The following is a 14,083-nucleotide window of genomic DNA, read 5'->3' as shown; positions in this document are numbered from 1 at the left end:
GTTTTAAAGCTAAGATTTTTTTCGAAATATATTCCCAAATCTTTAATTTATATTTGTAAGTGGAAAATCATTGATTTTATATTGAAAACTAAAGGAATTAATTTTACGAGTGAAGGATATTACTTGATATTTTTTTATATTAAGAGGAAGATGATTTTTTTCACTCCAAAGGTAAAGTTTATTTAAATTGGTTTGTAACCTATGTTGATCATCAACCTATTTGATTTTACAATATATTTTCTCATCATCAGCAAAAAGTAGGTTCTATTATCTGGGAAACTATCTTGATTCCTGTTTCCTGAGACGTGTCTCAAAAGATTCATACAGATTTCGTGAATATAACACCAATATTGAAGGACTTAGTATTTTTACTAAATTTTCAAAATTGTAAACCAAAATTGTAGTTTTTATTTAACCAAAAGTTTAAAAATTATAGTGGCACATTCCTTTAACAATTAATATATAAGATTACAATTTACAACATTTCTATTTTTGCAAACGACAAATGATGTTTTATTTATTGAAATGTTAAATTGCCAATACAAAACTCCTTAAAAATTGAATTTTTAAATGTAATTAAATTAATGTATATATTATTTAAATTCAACTGTATTATAAAAATAATCTTTTTCATAGATTAAACTTTCATTTCTTTTAATTTTATAATAAATTTATCTCTTTTTTTAAATATAAAAATTGCATTGAATTTGCCTATACAAGCCCCTTTTATTTATAAGGATAGTTTAAATAATTAATATTATTAATTATTATTAACTAATAATCACTTACTGCTCACTATTGAAAACGAAGCCACATCTCTTAGCCGACCCCCTCCCAGAAACGTCACTGCGGTGGCCTATTTACTGACAATGTACACTCAAAAGCCAAAATCTATACAGCAGAGCGACGTCTCTAGTTTTTTTTTTTAATTTGATAAGCCAGAATAATATTTATGGTTTTTCAAAAATTAAATGTTTGTAGAATGAAATAAATTTAGTTTATGTGACCATAACATAAATAAATTGTATTTTTTTTAACAGCACTTTATTTGTATCGTAGTAGTTTTGCACTTTGCCATTTTCGTACTAATAGTGGTAGGTATTTGTCGTGATAGTGGTAGGTACATGGCGTATTTTTTTGGGATATTTTTAATTGGGATTCCTAATTTTGATGCTGAACTCGCTGTCAATTGTTCAGTACAACAATAAATTGGTGGGTGGGCTTGTACACCAAAGTGAAAATAACGTTATAATAATATTACCAAATAAAAATTAATAGGAATCACGCACCATTTATTTTATCTCTCATGATAAACAACATAGACAATTAATGTTTAGCATAACCGTAGAACCAATCCTGTGTTGTTACTTTTAATATCAGAACAAATTCACTTATCAAATTGTAATCTAAGAACATTACCTGTGTCCCTACATATGCTTTTTTACGATATTTTAATTTTTATACAATTTATTTAAGCACTTAGTATTTATATAAAATATTTAATTTTTTTTTTTAGATTATAATTATATTTTCTATATTAAATTTTAAAAGATAAAAAAAAGTGTCGGTAGGCAATATATTGTCAACATTAAAGTGATATTATAAATATTAATACTGAATCAGCTGAAGTAGAATTGCAAAATTGAAACTAAATCCTTTAACTCTTACAGTTAATGAGTTTAAAACTAGTAGCCTCGTGAGTGGATAAGCTCATTATATTATAACTGATGCTATCATGATATTGACAGCTACTTAATTATTAATAATGGGAAAGAAAAGTCTATCTTTATATTTTTTAATTTTTATATCATAAAAGCTAATAATAATATTTCACAACAATTTGAATCACTGATACTAAACAAGGATTTAGTTCTAATAACCACAAACACACTTTTGAAAGGAGAACATTGGATTTAAGGTATAATTCATTTGAAACCATATATAATCTATATTATCTATGTTAGAAACTTAAAATATGTAATTATTTTGTACTCTCTTCGTATAGAATAGAAACTCGATCAGCTGATTCGGTTTACGTTAACCTATGATCTGAAGTCTGGACCTAGGAAACGAGTCCGTAAACCAATATGATGTTTACCCGTATTCGGAAAACGTTTAATGCCACGAAGACGGGGTACGCTACGCGGGGTTGACTCGTTTACCGTTCACGATTCGTTTACTATCGTTATATTGATCAAGGCTAATAATAATTAACGATATGTTTCTTAGAAATATTATTGTCACTGATATTCCAGGACGATGGGAATTTTCACCATTTAATTTCTAAAAATATACATTTCAGTGTTGAAAATCATTATGGGATATTAATATATTATTATTATAAGACAATGTTTATCATTTATCGGCGGTCAGTGCTTAGTGTATCATTGTATGGTGACTGCATTAGTACATACTCTGCACTGTACGCTGAATAGTGTTATTAGTTATTACCATTTTCCTTGTAATTTTGTTTGCCGTTGTGTACGTTATTTTACTTCTATGAAGAATTATATTGTTTTGTAATTTACCCATTATATTTTATTAATTGTTAATTGATAATGGAACATGATGAATATGAATTTGTGAAGAGCAAATACGATAAACGAAACAAAATAACGTGAGTATCGATCGGTCGAAGTTGTTGAAATGTTGTATTATATTATTAATTATTAGATATATTTAGGGCCATTTTAATCTCCAGTTAAGATTAATCCTCAGTTAAAGTAGAAATGTGATTTTATTAATACTTGATTAATATTTTAACCGTAGTTTAACTGAAAATTAATTAATCCGAGATATTTGGCCAGTTAAAGAGTTTAACTAGAGTTTTGCTGAAATATTATCAGTAATCTTATTTATTTTGGTATGTGATTACATTTTGTTTGATTTTACTTTTAATTTCAAAGATTTTTTTATTCGTTGACTTGTAGGTATCTTTATAATTGTTAATTATTTGAATGTAAGTACCTACCATTTAATTTAAAAGGTACTTAAGATGACTTATTTATGTAGCAGCAGTAGTAGTGACAGTAGTACTGATGAAGAAATAGAATTTTTGGGTTATATGAACCAATGTTTGAACAAACGTCGAAGACCGTATTTACTGTCAACAAGAATAGATCATTTGAATAAATGGGACGATCAAGACTTTTTTGCCAGATTCCGTCTAAGTAAAAATACATTTAAAATTGTATTAGAAATGGTTCAACAAGAAGTAACAACTGTTACATAAAGGTAAAACAAAAATAACAGGTATTAACAAAATGTCGAGAATGCTGTACTGCTATAGTCTCCTTAGCACCACAGGGGCGTGAGCGTCAGTCATTGAATGGAGGGGGGGAGGATTTTAAAATATACGATTGATGTAACTGATCACGATAAACAATTTAATTTCCGATGTCTGTAGCCCTATACCTACCTCACTGTTTTTTCGTAAAACAACTCGTAAGAAAGTTTTTAAAAATTTTGATTTTCGATTACGTTTTCTCGAGAACCCGTTAGCCTAACAAACATTTTTTACTGGGGTAACTTGATGCCCGTTGTATTCGATAATAGAAACAATTTTTAATTTTTCCAAAATATGAATATTGAAGATTTTTGGTTTTCAAAAATAGTTAAACCAAAAACTATGTTTCAAAAACATCGAATTTCGTATTTTTAAAAGATTCAAAATAATACGATGGATGTAACTGATCACGATAAACAATTTAATTTCCGATGTCTGTAGCCCTAAGCTCACTGTTTTCGTAAAACAACTCGTTTTTCCAAAATTTCAGTTTTAGTTTTTTCATAAAGTTTACCTATTGTTAATTGGAATTTTGGGTTTGCTAATTTTGAGTCAGATGGTGCTAAGTCCCCCTAGCACCCCCTTGTTGATACATATATATATAATTATTAATATATAATATATAATTATTAATATAGGTAATTAGTATCTAATAAGTTACAAACCAACTTATGGATTCAGTTGAAAATTATCAACTTTTAAATATTTTTCTGTAATCTTACATACAGCTTTAAAATGTTTCTTATGTTCCTCAATTTTTAATTCAAATTGTATACTTTTATTATCTATACAGAAATCGTGCTGTCACAGCAGAGCAACAACTTTTATTAACACTAAGGTTTTATGCCTCAGACGCATATTTAATAAATGTTGGTGAATTATTTGGAATACATTACTCAACTGCATCAAATATAATAAAAAAAATGAATATCGCTTTAGCAAGGCTCAGACCACAGTTTATTAAAATGCCTAGTAATGCTAATGAAATTTCTGATGTCCAGAATAGATTTTATTTGAAAGCAAAATTTCCACGATGCATTGGTGCTATTGACTGCACACACATCAAAATATCATCACCAGGTGGAGAAAACGCAGAAAACTACAGAAATAGAAAAAACTTTTTTTCTATAAATGTTCAGACTATTTCTGATGATAAATTAATGATCCAAGATATAGTAGCTCGTTGGCCTGGATCGTCACATGATTCAACTGTATTTTTCAATTCTTCAATTTGTAGACGTCTAGAAGCAGGAGAATTTGGAAATGGTTTGATTGTCGGCGATGGAGGTTATGCAGTTAAAAACTACTTAATTACACCTCTATTAAACCCAGTCACAAGAGCTGAACATTTGTTTCAAGAATCACAAATAAGAACGAGAAATGTGGTCAAACGTTCTTATGGCGTCTGGAAAAGGAGGTTTCCAGTTCTATCATTAGGGATTCGTTTACATATTAGTAAAGTAGAAGCAATTATCATAGCTACAGCTGTTTTACATAATATTGCTATTTTACAAAAAGAAGATACACCACCAACCACACAAGAAATCCAAAAACAAATAAATTTAATGAACTCTGTAAACATCAATGTTATAAATGAAAATGTAAACAATCATACAAATGATAGAACAAGATCAACTATGGTTCTGAGACACTTTGGTGGAATGTGTTAAGTGTGATCAACTTTAATTCTGAGACCCTCCCGGTGGTATGTCAAGTCAAGTACCTATATATATTACAAAATTAAAAACACCAACATATTATGTTAACAATGTTAATATTTATTTCTATTTAATATACTTTTATACATAACATAATAAATAATTAAATTATAGTGAGTTAATTTATGAACAGTATTTTGTTTCATTTTTAGTAGTACATAACATAAAAAATAATTAAATTATAATGAGTTAATTGATGAACCGTCTTTTGTTTCATTTTTAGTAGGTAGTATATAACATAATAAATAATTAAATTATAGTGAGTTAATTTATGAACAGTCTTTTGTTTCATTTTTAGTAGTACATAACATAAAAAATAACTATTAACCTAGGTAATTAAAAATGTTTGGTGTATTCACCATGGTTATAACATAGATTATATATTTTGTTTTTTAAGTGCACCCAATTCAACTGACAATTTTTCTAATTTTAGTGTGTTTTCTTTTCTCTTGAAATCAAGTTCCTCTTCCAACAACTTCTTTTTTAAATTCAAAACATCTGTTTTTATTTTGGCAACTTCTGCCCAATCTTTATTTACATTAATAATGCTGAAAAAGAGAACCATATACAATTTAAAAATTAATGTCCAAATTTAAATAACAAATAATAACCTTGACTGTTTTCTTCTATAAACACTTTTTCCTTTTGTTGCAGTATTTTTTTGAGGGTTTTCAACTAAATTTAACATGATATTATGATAATTCTATGAATAATAAGTATATTTACTACATATCATTATTTTAGTGTGTTACTCTCTACTTACTTTCTTCTATAGCATTGTCTGAGGATTCATTGTCATACATACTAGTTCCACAAACAATACCTGAACGATTTTGAGGTGTAATAAGAGAATGTGATAACTGTTTAGAAATAGGAGTCTTCAACTTAGCTGGCGTATAATCTGCCCAGTCTATTTCGTTAACATGGTCAGTAGTATTAAACAAATCCTGAATGTTTTAAGATAAATAATAATTAATTTTTGTATTATAAATAGTATTATAATTTTAAAGGAAATTAAAAAAAAAATTATGTTTACCTCACTATTATTTTCTTGGCAATCAACCTCATCCATAACAATTTCAACTTCATCATTTTCCAAGTCTAATTCATCTATTAACTCAATAAATTTATAATTAATACAATATAAAATGCACATTTTGCATTTTTTATTTATAGTTTTATAATCTGTATACATTGATAAAATCATACAGTAAATAATATTTACCTTCATACTTTCATTGTCAATACAGTCATTATCAAACTGTGAGATTGTACCATTGAATGCCAAGGGTTCAGTGATCTTATTTTTTCTTCAATAAATGATAGTTTTTCTATAGTTTTCTGTGAGGCAGCTGGTCCTCCTCCAGTTGGACATTGTTTTGATTTTACTTCCCGCAACTTTATTTTAACAGTCTTTTTTAAATTATCATACTTTGATCGTAAGCATTTTTCGCTGCGGTATCCATTAAGGCTTTTACTGTTAAATGTTTTAGTCAATACTTCCCATGTCTTATTCTTGATATTTGCAGTTATAGCATCAGTTTTTTTATTTTCTAGAATTTTTTTTTGCTTTACCACTAGGTCGACTAGAAGTTCCAATTCTCTGTCTATAAAATTTGTCGAGCGTTCTCTCTTGGTTTTTAAACTCATGATTATTATATTATATTATTAAACACTGCTACACTACGTAATAAGTATTTTATATTGAAAATATTAAATATTGACATTTGACAAATTCGTCACCAAGAAGTAACATTATGCATAAATCATGTGCAAAAATTTGTAAGATTAAAATGATAACAGAAAACAATATACTAATATGAAGTTAGGCTCATTCTTATATTAACGAGTTACTAACTTCAATTGGTAGTAAATAAATCTTTAGTTTATAAAACCCAGATTACTTAAACTCGGATTAAATTTAATTGATAAAATCAAAATTATTTTAATCTTCAGTTAATTAAAAACCAAGATTAGTTAAGCCACTATATAACTGATGATTGATAAAATGGCCCTTAATTATATATATTTACAAGTTATAAGTTATATTATAAAACAACGAATAGGTAACCTACAATTTCGTTGACTTTGTAGCATCAATAATTAAAAAATAACAATTTAAACTAAGTAATTAATTTGTTAGGTTAAACTGTTAAAGCACCCTTTATTTCAAAACATTACAGTCAAACTAAACTTACTAATTAATTAACAATAAAACACTACCTATTATTAAAATAAACAAATATTATATTGTAGGTATATATTTTGTATCTGTTGCACACCAATTATTTTGTAATTATAAACAAATTATTTTATTTTTTCTAAAATATATTAAATATTATGTACCATTATTTAAATGTACTATTATGCCTTAAGGTATGCGGTTAGTATGCACTTACATGCACTGATTGGAAATGATTGAATAAATTACTACAAGCTTAATGGACAATATTTTTTAATGTAGATACCTAATTGTTTTTTTTAACATTAACTTATAGTTTTATGTACCATTGTACCTACCTACCAAATTTATTATTTTATTATTTAAATTATAGCACTATTTTTAATTATAATTCTATTGTTTTGGTCGTTTTATATGAAATAGCTTGATATCAATAGTATTATATAATGCAATCAATTATTACTGTACTGCAGGACCCAAATATGCAGTCTATGATGTGGTGCCGGGGCGTGTGTCCCACTGCCCCAGTTTTAGGATGACTCTGACTTGCCTGATATTGTTTAACTAATATGGTTTGTTAAGGGGACGTTACAGCGACAAATGTTGCTGTCTCCATATTACAAGTGCGTAACATACCAAATTTTACGCTCAGCAGATCACGTTTAGCTCCATTAGTTTAAAAATTAGAGTGAAATGACCTCTTATAACATTTAAAGGTAAGATTATTATTTAGGCCCTAGGCAGTAACATAAGCGAGTTATGAGGATTTTAAAATTGTAAATTGTTTGTATATCTTAAAATAATCATAACTAGCTTTAAAATTAAAATATAATGAAAAGCCTATGCCATTGCCAATATAATAATCTTACCTTTAAATGTTATAAAATATCAATTCACTCTAATTTTTAAACTAACGGATGTTAGGTGCTTAATTATTTATTAATAATTATTTGCTATGTTACGCACTTGTAAAACAGAGACAACAAATGTTACCATAACGTCCCTTTAAACTTTGCATTCATATACAATACCAAGTGGTGCTATGCGGGCTTGATCAAGCTTTAAATTTCTTTGGCCTTAGGCCAGTCACTCACTTTATTTCTACATACTTTATTTTTTATTATCTACCTATAATTTCTCATGTGTATCTGAAACATTTGCACTCAAATCTTACATTTTAATATTCAATAGTAAACCACTACACACATAGAAATCTATAATTAATTTAACATTTACATAAATTGTTGAACCACTAAATTTTAAGTTATGTGCTTAGGATAGTTAAGGTAACACTAATGTGAAACTGAATTAACATTTCAGTTCAACAATTTATATAGTTAAAATAGTTAGAAATTGATGTTGGTTTATTAGTTAATATGTAGTTAAAACAACATTTATTTATAGTCAAATTGAAGAAAATAACTTTCAAATGCTGCATTTATTTAAAACAACTATCAATAAACTAGTTGTATTTACGTTAACTTGGTGTTAAAATCATGTAAAAATATTCATGAGTTCAATGATGGTTAAAACAACACCAATACATTGTTGGATAAATATATAATGACATTACTTCAACACCACGAATCTTAATTTAACCACTGTAACTTTTAATTTCACCAAACTATGTTACTCAGAAATCTTAATATAAACGCTATAGATTATAAATAAAAAAGGTTGGTTTTCCCTGCGTTGTTGCGTGTATAAGTATATTATTATCAAGTCGGAAATATGAACGAGCGTCCGACGCGACGACAGTGATGAAGTCATTTTATTCCATACGGCGTTCTCTCATTTGACGTAATATTGGTCAGTGATTTGTAATAATTTCTTATAGTGAAATAGTGTAAACTGTAAAGTAATACAATTGTAGTCTGTAATATCTAGTGTTTAAAGTCAAAACTGCTGTCTTGTTTGGTGTTTCGGACTTTAACAATGAAACAGGTAAATAACAAGTTTATGGTATTTTATTATTTTTGTTAAATAAAAGAGGCTCTGTAAGAAATCTTTAAAAAATCGATAAAAAAAAAATTATCGAAATCGGATCACTCTACCGGACATGTAGGCAAATTAATAAATTCAAGATTTTAACGTTCAAGATATTGCCTTTCAACGGTTTACATATTCAAGATTTTGCCATTCAACGGTTTGCATATTCAATATTTGGTCGGAATTATTTATTCAAGATTTTGCTGTTCATGATTTTGCTATTCAGCAATTTGCATATTCAATATTTTGTCGGAATTATTAATTCAAGACTATGCTGTTCAAGATTTTGCTGTTCAACGGTTTACATATTCAATATTTTGTCGGAATAATTTATTCAAGATTTTGCTATTCTTGCAAATATTAGTTCAAGATTTTGCTATGCACCCCTGATAACCTATTAGTTATTATAGTATAGCCCGTATAGGCGTATTAAATATGACGTATAATAGCCAAAAGGTATGTGAGCTGCAACAATAGGCTCCGTGAATCGTAATAAGAATGCTTATTATTTTTAGCTCTTGGTAGGTATTATGATTTATAGCTACAAGTCTACAATGTACAATAATAATAAAAATAATACCACGACAAATAAAATTTGTTCATTTACGAATTACATAATCTTAAAAATACGAACACGAATTTTGCATCATAAACTATAATAATACTGATAAAATTTAAAAAAAAATTAGGAAATGTTTGGGGGGGGGCTATTGAAGTGTTTGGTGGGAGGGGGGGGCTTAGCCCCTATTTGCGCCTATGGTGTGGATCCAAATGTGTCAGTTATATTTGATTTAGGAGATACCTATTAACACGGAACCTGTACTAAATACCTAATCTAACCTAACCTATATTACAAGTCAGTTTTCAATTCCTACAAAAAAAAAATTGTCAAACTATTACTAAACAAATTCAAAATGTTTAACAAGGTTTAACAAAATGTTTTTTTTAGGTATATCCCAAAATACCCTCAAAACAGGGCATTTTCAAGCAAACTGTATTCTATATATGATTGACTTGAATAGAGTGTGAGGAATGATTTGTTATTTGGTATTTTTGTAGAATATTTGGCTTAAGGAATATTAATGAAGACACTGACACTTTCACTACTATAAGGGGTTTCAAAATTGGAGAAAAGTAAGTTACCTACTATTTTAACCAGTTACCTACAAAAATAGTTACCTATCTAAGAACAGTTTTTTAAATTATATATATTGATTAAAATTATGTACGTACCACTAACAAGAATAAAAAAAAAAATAACAAATCACAAATGTATAAAATTACCTTTTTCCAATTATTAAAGCCGGTTTTAGTAAAACTCTTCATTGTAGCCAGAAGTTACAGCAAATAGGCGACAAGGAGGTAAGTACCTTTTCAGAAGAAAGTATGAAAATGTCTTCTGCTGTTGATCATTCTTTCTCACTAGATTTTGAAGAAAGTCAATATTTTATTAACCACTATAAAGTAACTATAAAATTATTAAATATTCACATGAGTCATAATCATATTTGATCAAATTTTAACGTTACCTATTACATGTGTGTGTGAGTTCAAGATTTATTAAATCATTAATTGTTGAAATGATTGTAGCTTAAAACTATTTGAAAACATTAAACCAAACATTTGATATTCAAGATTTAAAGAAATCAGTTGAAAACATGTTAACCCAAATTTATACAAATTATTACAAGTACTGAACAATGTTAAATATTATTTTATATTTTTGTTCCATTATGATAATGTAGACAATTTAATAATTGAATGTATTATTGGTTGCTTTGACACTTCCAATCAATTCGGCTACTTGTGAACGATCATTTTCGGTCCTAAAAAAAAATAAAAACTTGGCTGAGGGCATCAATGGGTCAAGAGAGATTGACAGATTTGTCTATATTGTATATAGAAAAGGACTTAACAAATAAAATTGATGTAAAAGAAGTGATACGTATTTTTGCTCAAACTGAAAGGAGAATAATGTTAGAGTGAACTAACTTTAAGCAAAAATATCAATTCATTTATATCAATACTCAGTTTTATAAAAATAAATGTTCTTGTATAATGTAATAGTTATTACGCTTATCAATTAATTTTTAATTAAATAATAATATATTTATCTTACATATTATTACGCTTTACTTAGTTAATATTAAATTTGTAATTATTGCATGGGTATTGTACGGGTTGCAGCCGTTGCATGTATCCATTTTACCATAAGATAACATAAAAAAATAGAGGGGCTTCAACACCCTCAGTTTTTATTATTGGAATGCACCCCTAGTGAAAGGCATAACAAAAGACTAATGGAAATTGTCTCGACCGGATTATCGAACTAGATGAACAAATTGATGAAATAATAGATTATACTGGAACTGGATCCGATACCCATGATTTGTTAGAAGAACAATTTTGTAATTTTAAAGGTCTTGAAGAACATAATCCTTTTCAAAATTGGGCGGAAAAAGTGTTTATTGAAAGTCAACAACACATACAAAAAGGAACAGATATAAATCCTCTATATGCTCACAAAATTGTTCCCGTAAATTAAAATTATAAAATTACTACCACTGTGGTCAGCAATAATGATACCCATTTTTGGTATTAGAGAAGTTATTTCTAGCTCTGAAGCAGTTGAGTCCAGTTGCAAACTACAAAAGACATGTTGGATATACTATTTTTAAAGATTTATTTTTTATCATTAAAAAAATTGTGATTTGTGAACTGATAACTTCTGTAGAAATAATTATATGTTACTAACTCTCCATTATATTGATGATAATTGGGAATTAAATAATCGTTTACTTTATACTGGTCCATTCCCAATGAATGAAACTAAAACTGGTGAAAATATAAGACGTTTTTTAAATAATGTTTTTTTTTCAAACCTCTGAGGCAGCAAATAACCCCTCAAATGATCTGAGAACTAATATTACTTTTGTAACATATCAAGGAAGTATTATGATAAGTGCATTAAAAAATGTTAATCGTCTTACTTTCAGCGCTCATTTACTCAATACGGTATTAAAGAATTTGTTCGACACGAAATATTTGGACATGAAGAAGATGGAAATAAGCCACTTGACCCTGTTATAATGTTACTTAGAGAATGCACACACTTGGTAAGATTCGTGAAAAGCACTGGTAAAAATGACCAACTGTGTAAAGGTCTCGTACAAGAGGTAGAGACATGGACTACTAGGTTCTAAATGTTGCAGTCTGTTTAAAATTCTTTTCCGAAAATGATACAGATACATGGAGAAGATTTCAATCGAATTCAAAATATAAATACAGAACTATTTGTTAAAATCACTCAGTTTTTAGAACTATTTAAGAAGGCTTCAGATGAACTCGAAGGTTAGAAACACTCTACTATTCAGAAAGTTGTATTATATTAATACAAATCAAAAAACATTAACAAACATGTCAATCTACAAGAAAACATAATTAATTAATATTGGTGAAGAACTTACTACTAGTTCTATTTTACAAAAGTTAGGAAAACGAGGATTAGAATTTATGGACACAAAATTCAAACTAGCTGAAAAACATGAAATAGCCGTATTTTTATTCCCAAAATTCAAGTCATTAAAAACGTTTTCTGAAAATAATTAAGCTCGCATCATTGGCAATGTTGAATTGAAACTTTTGCAAATCAATGTGGAAGAAAATAATACACACAGAAATCTTCAAGAGGTGGTTAAGATTCCAGCAAGAAATTATTCAGGAAACTTCATCTTTTCTGAATGGGAAGACGAGGAAAATGATACAGACCAATCAAGAAATTATCCTAAGTACAAAAAAGTGGTTGAAAGTTATAAAAACAAAAGCTTTGAAGTTCATGACAATAACATTTTGGAATCTTGAAAATCAAAATCTAATGCATATTCTACTTTTTTTTTTTAAATATTATTTACAGGTAGTTGATAATTACTAATTTCGACATTAAATTGTTTTATTATATTATTTGAGCTTATTAATGCAAATTCTTTAATTAACTTGCTCATCGCCTTACTTACAGGTATCATTCATTTACTCGCTATTCTCCGACCATTATCCGGTAATTGCACAAATAACTGATAAGAATTCCAACACACACAATACCCACTTAAATACAGAAACCAGATTCCATAGTGAAATTGATTATCGTACACTAAATGAATATATTGAAAGTACCAACTGAGATAATATAAAAAAATATAATAATAGTACTAACCACAACATGAATGAATTAACTGTGACACTGCAAAACCTAATAAAACAATCTACAACTATAATCAGGCCATATAAACAAAAAAAAACTATACAATCCATGAATTCAACCTAGTATTATAACCGCTATAAAAAATAAGAGACAAACTACCTACATCAACTAACAAAACAAAAAAATGCTAAAAAATTAATACAAAAAATACAGAAACAAACTAATTTAAATAATATCAAAAGTAAAATACTTATGCTTTGGAGAAAAAATCAAAAAACATTTAAATAACCCCAAAAAACTTTAGACCACTATAAAACAGGTGACTACGCACAATACACCAAATAATTCAATTAACAAATGAATTAATAAAAAACTTAAAAATTCAATATCTAGGCTTCTAGAAAAAATCTTTAACCAAATAATAAAAATGGAATTATCTCTAACTCTTTCAAAAATGCATTGGTAACGCCTCTATACAAAAGGAATGGGCATAAATCAGATTTAAAGAACTATAGACAAATTAGTCTATTAAATGTATCATCAAAGATATTCGAAAAAACAATAAAAAGTAGATTAATAAATTATCTTGAAGAGAACAATTTATTACCTACTACACAATACGGTTTTAGGAGAGGTATAGGGAGAGAAGATGGTTTGGCAAATACTACAAATACAATTTACGATAATCTTGATAAACACAAAAAATCAAT

At 27.7% G+C, this 14,083-nt stretch overlaps 1 protein-coding gene across 1 annotated transcript; it reads left to right on the top strand.

Annotated features, from left to right (window-relative positions):
• The first annotated feature begins 3,263 nt into the window (after positions 1-3,263).
• On the top strand, positions 3,264-4,973 carry LOC100159037 (putative nuclease HARBI1). Its single transcript, XM_008180295.3, has 2 exons — positions 3,264-3,277; positions 4,080-4,973. Exons 1-2 carry the CDS (start codon positions 3,264-3,266, stop codon positions 4,954-4,956), a joined length of 891 nt encoding a protein of 296 aa, XP_008178517.2. The 3' UTR covers positions 4,957-4,973.
• The last annotated feature ends 9,110 nt before the right edge of the window (positions 4,974-14,083 follow it).

This window comes from Acyrthosiphon pisum, chromosome X (genome assembly GCF_005508785.2).
Source record: "Acyrthosiphon pisum isolate AL4f chromosome X, pea_aphid_22Mar2018_4r6ur, whole genome shotgun sequence".
NCBI classification, from domain to species: domain Eukaryota; kingdom Metazoa; phylum Arthropoda; class Insecta; order Hemiptera; family Aphididae; genus Acyrthosiphon; species Acyrthosiphon pisum.
Note: the sequence above shows the minus strand (reverse complement) of the source record. Positions and strands in the feature narration are given on the sequence as shown.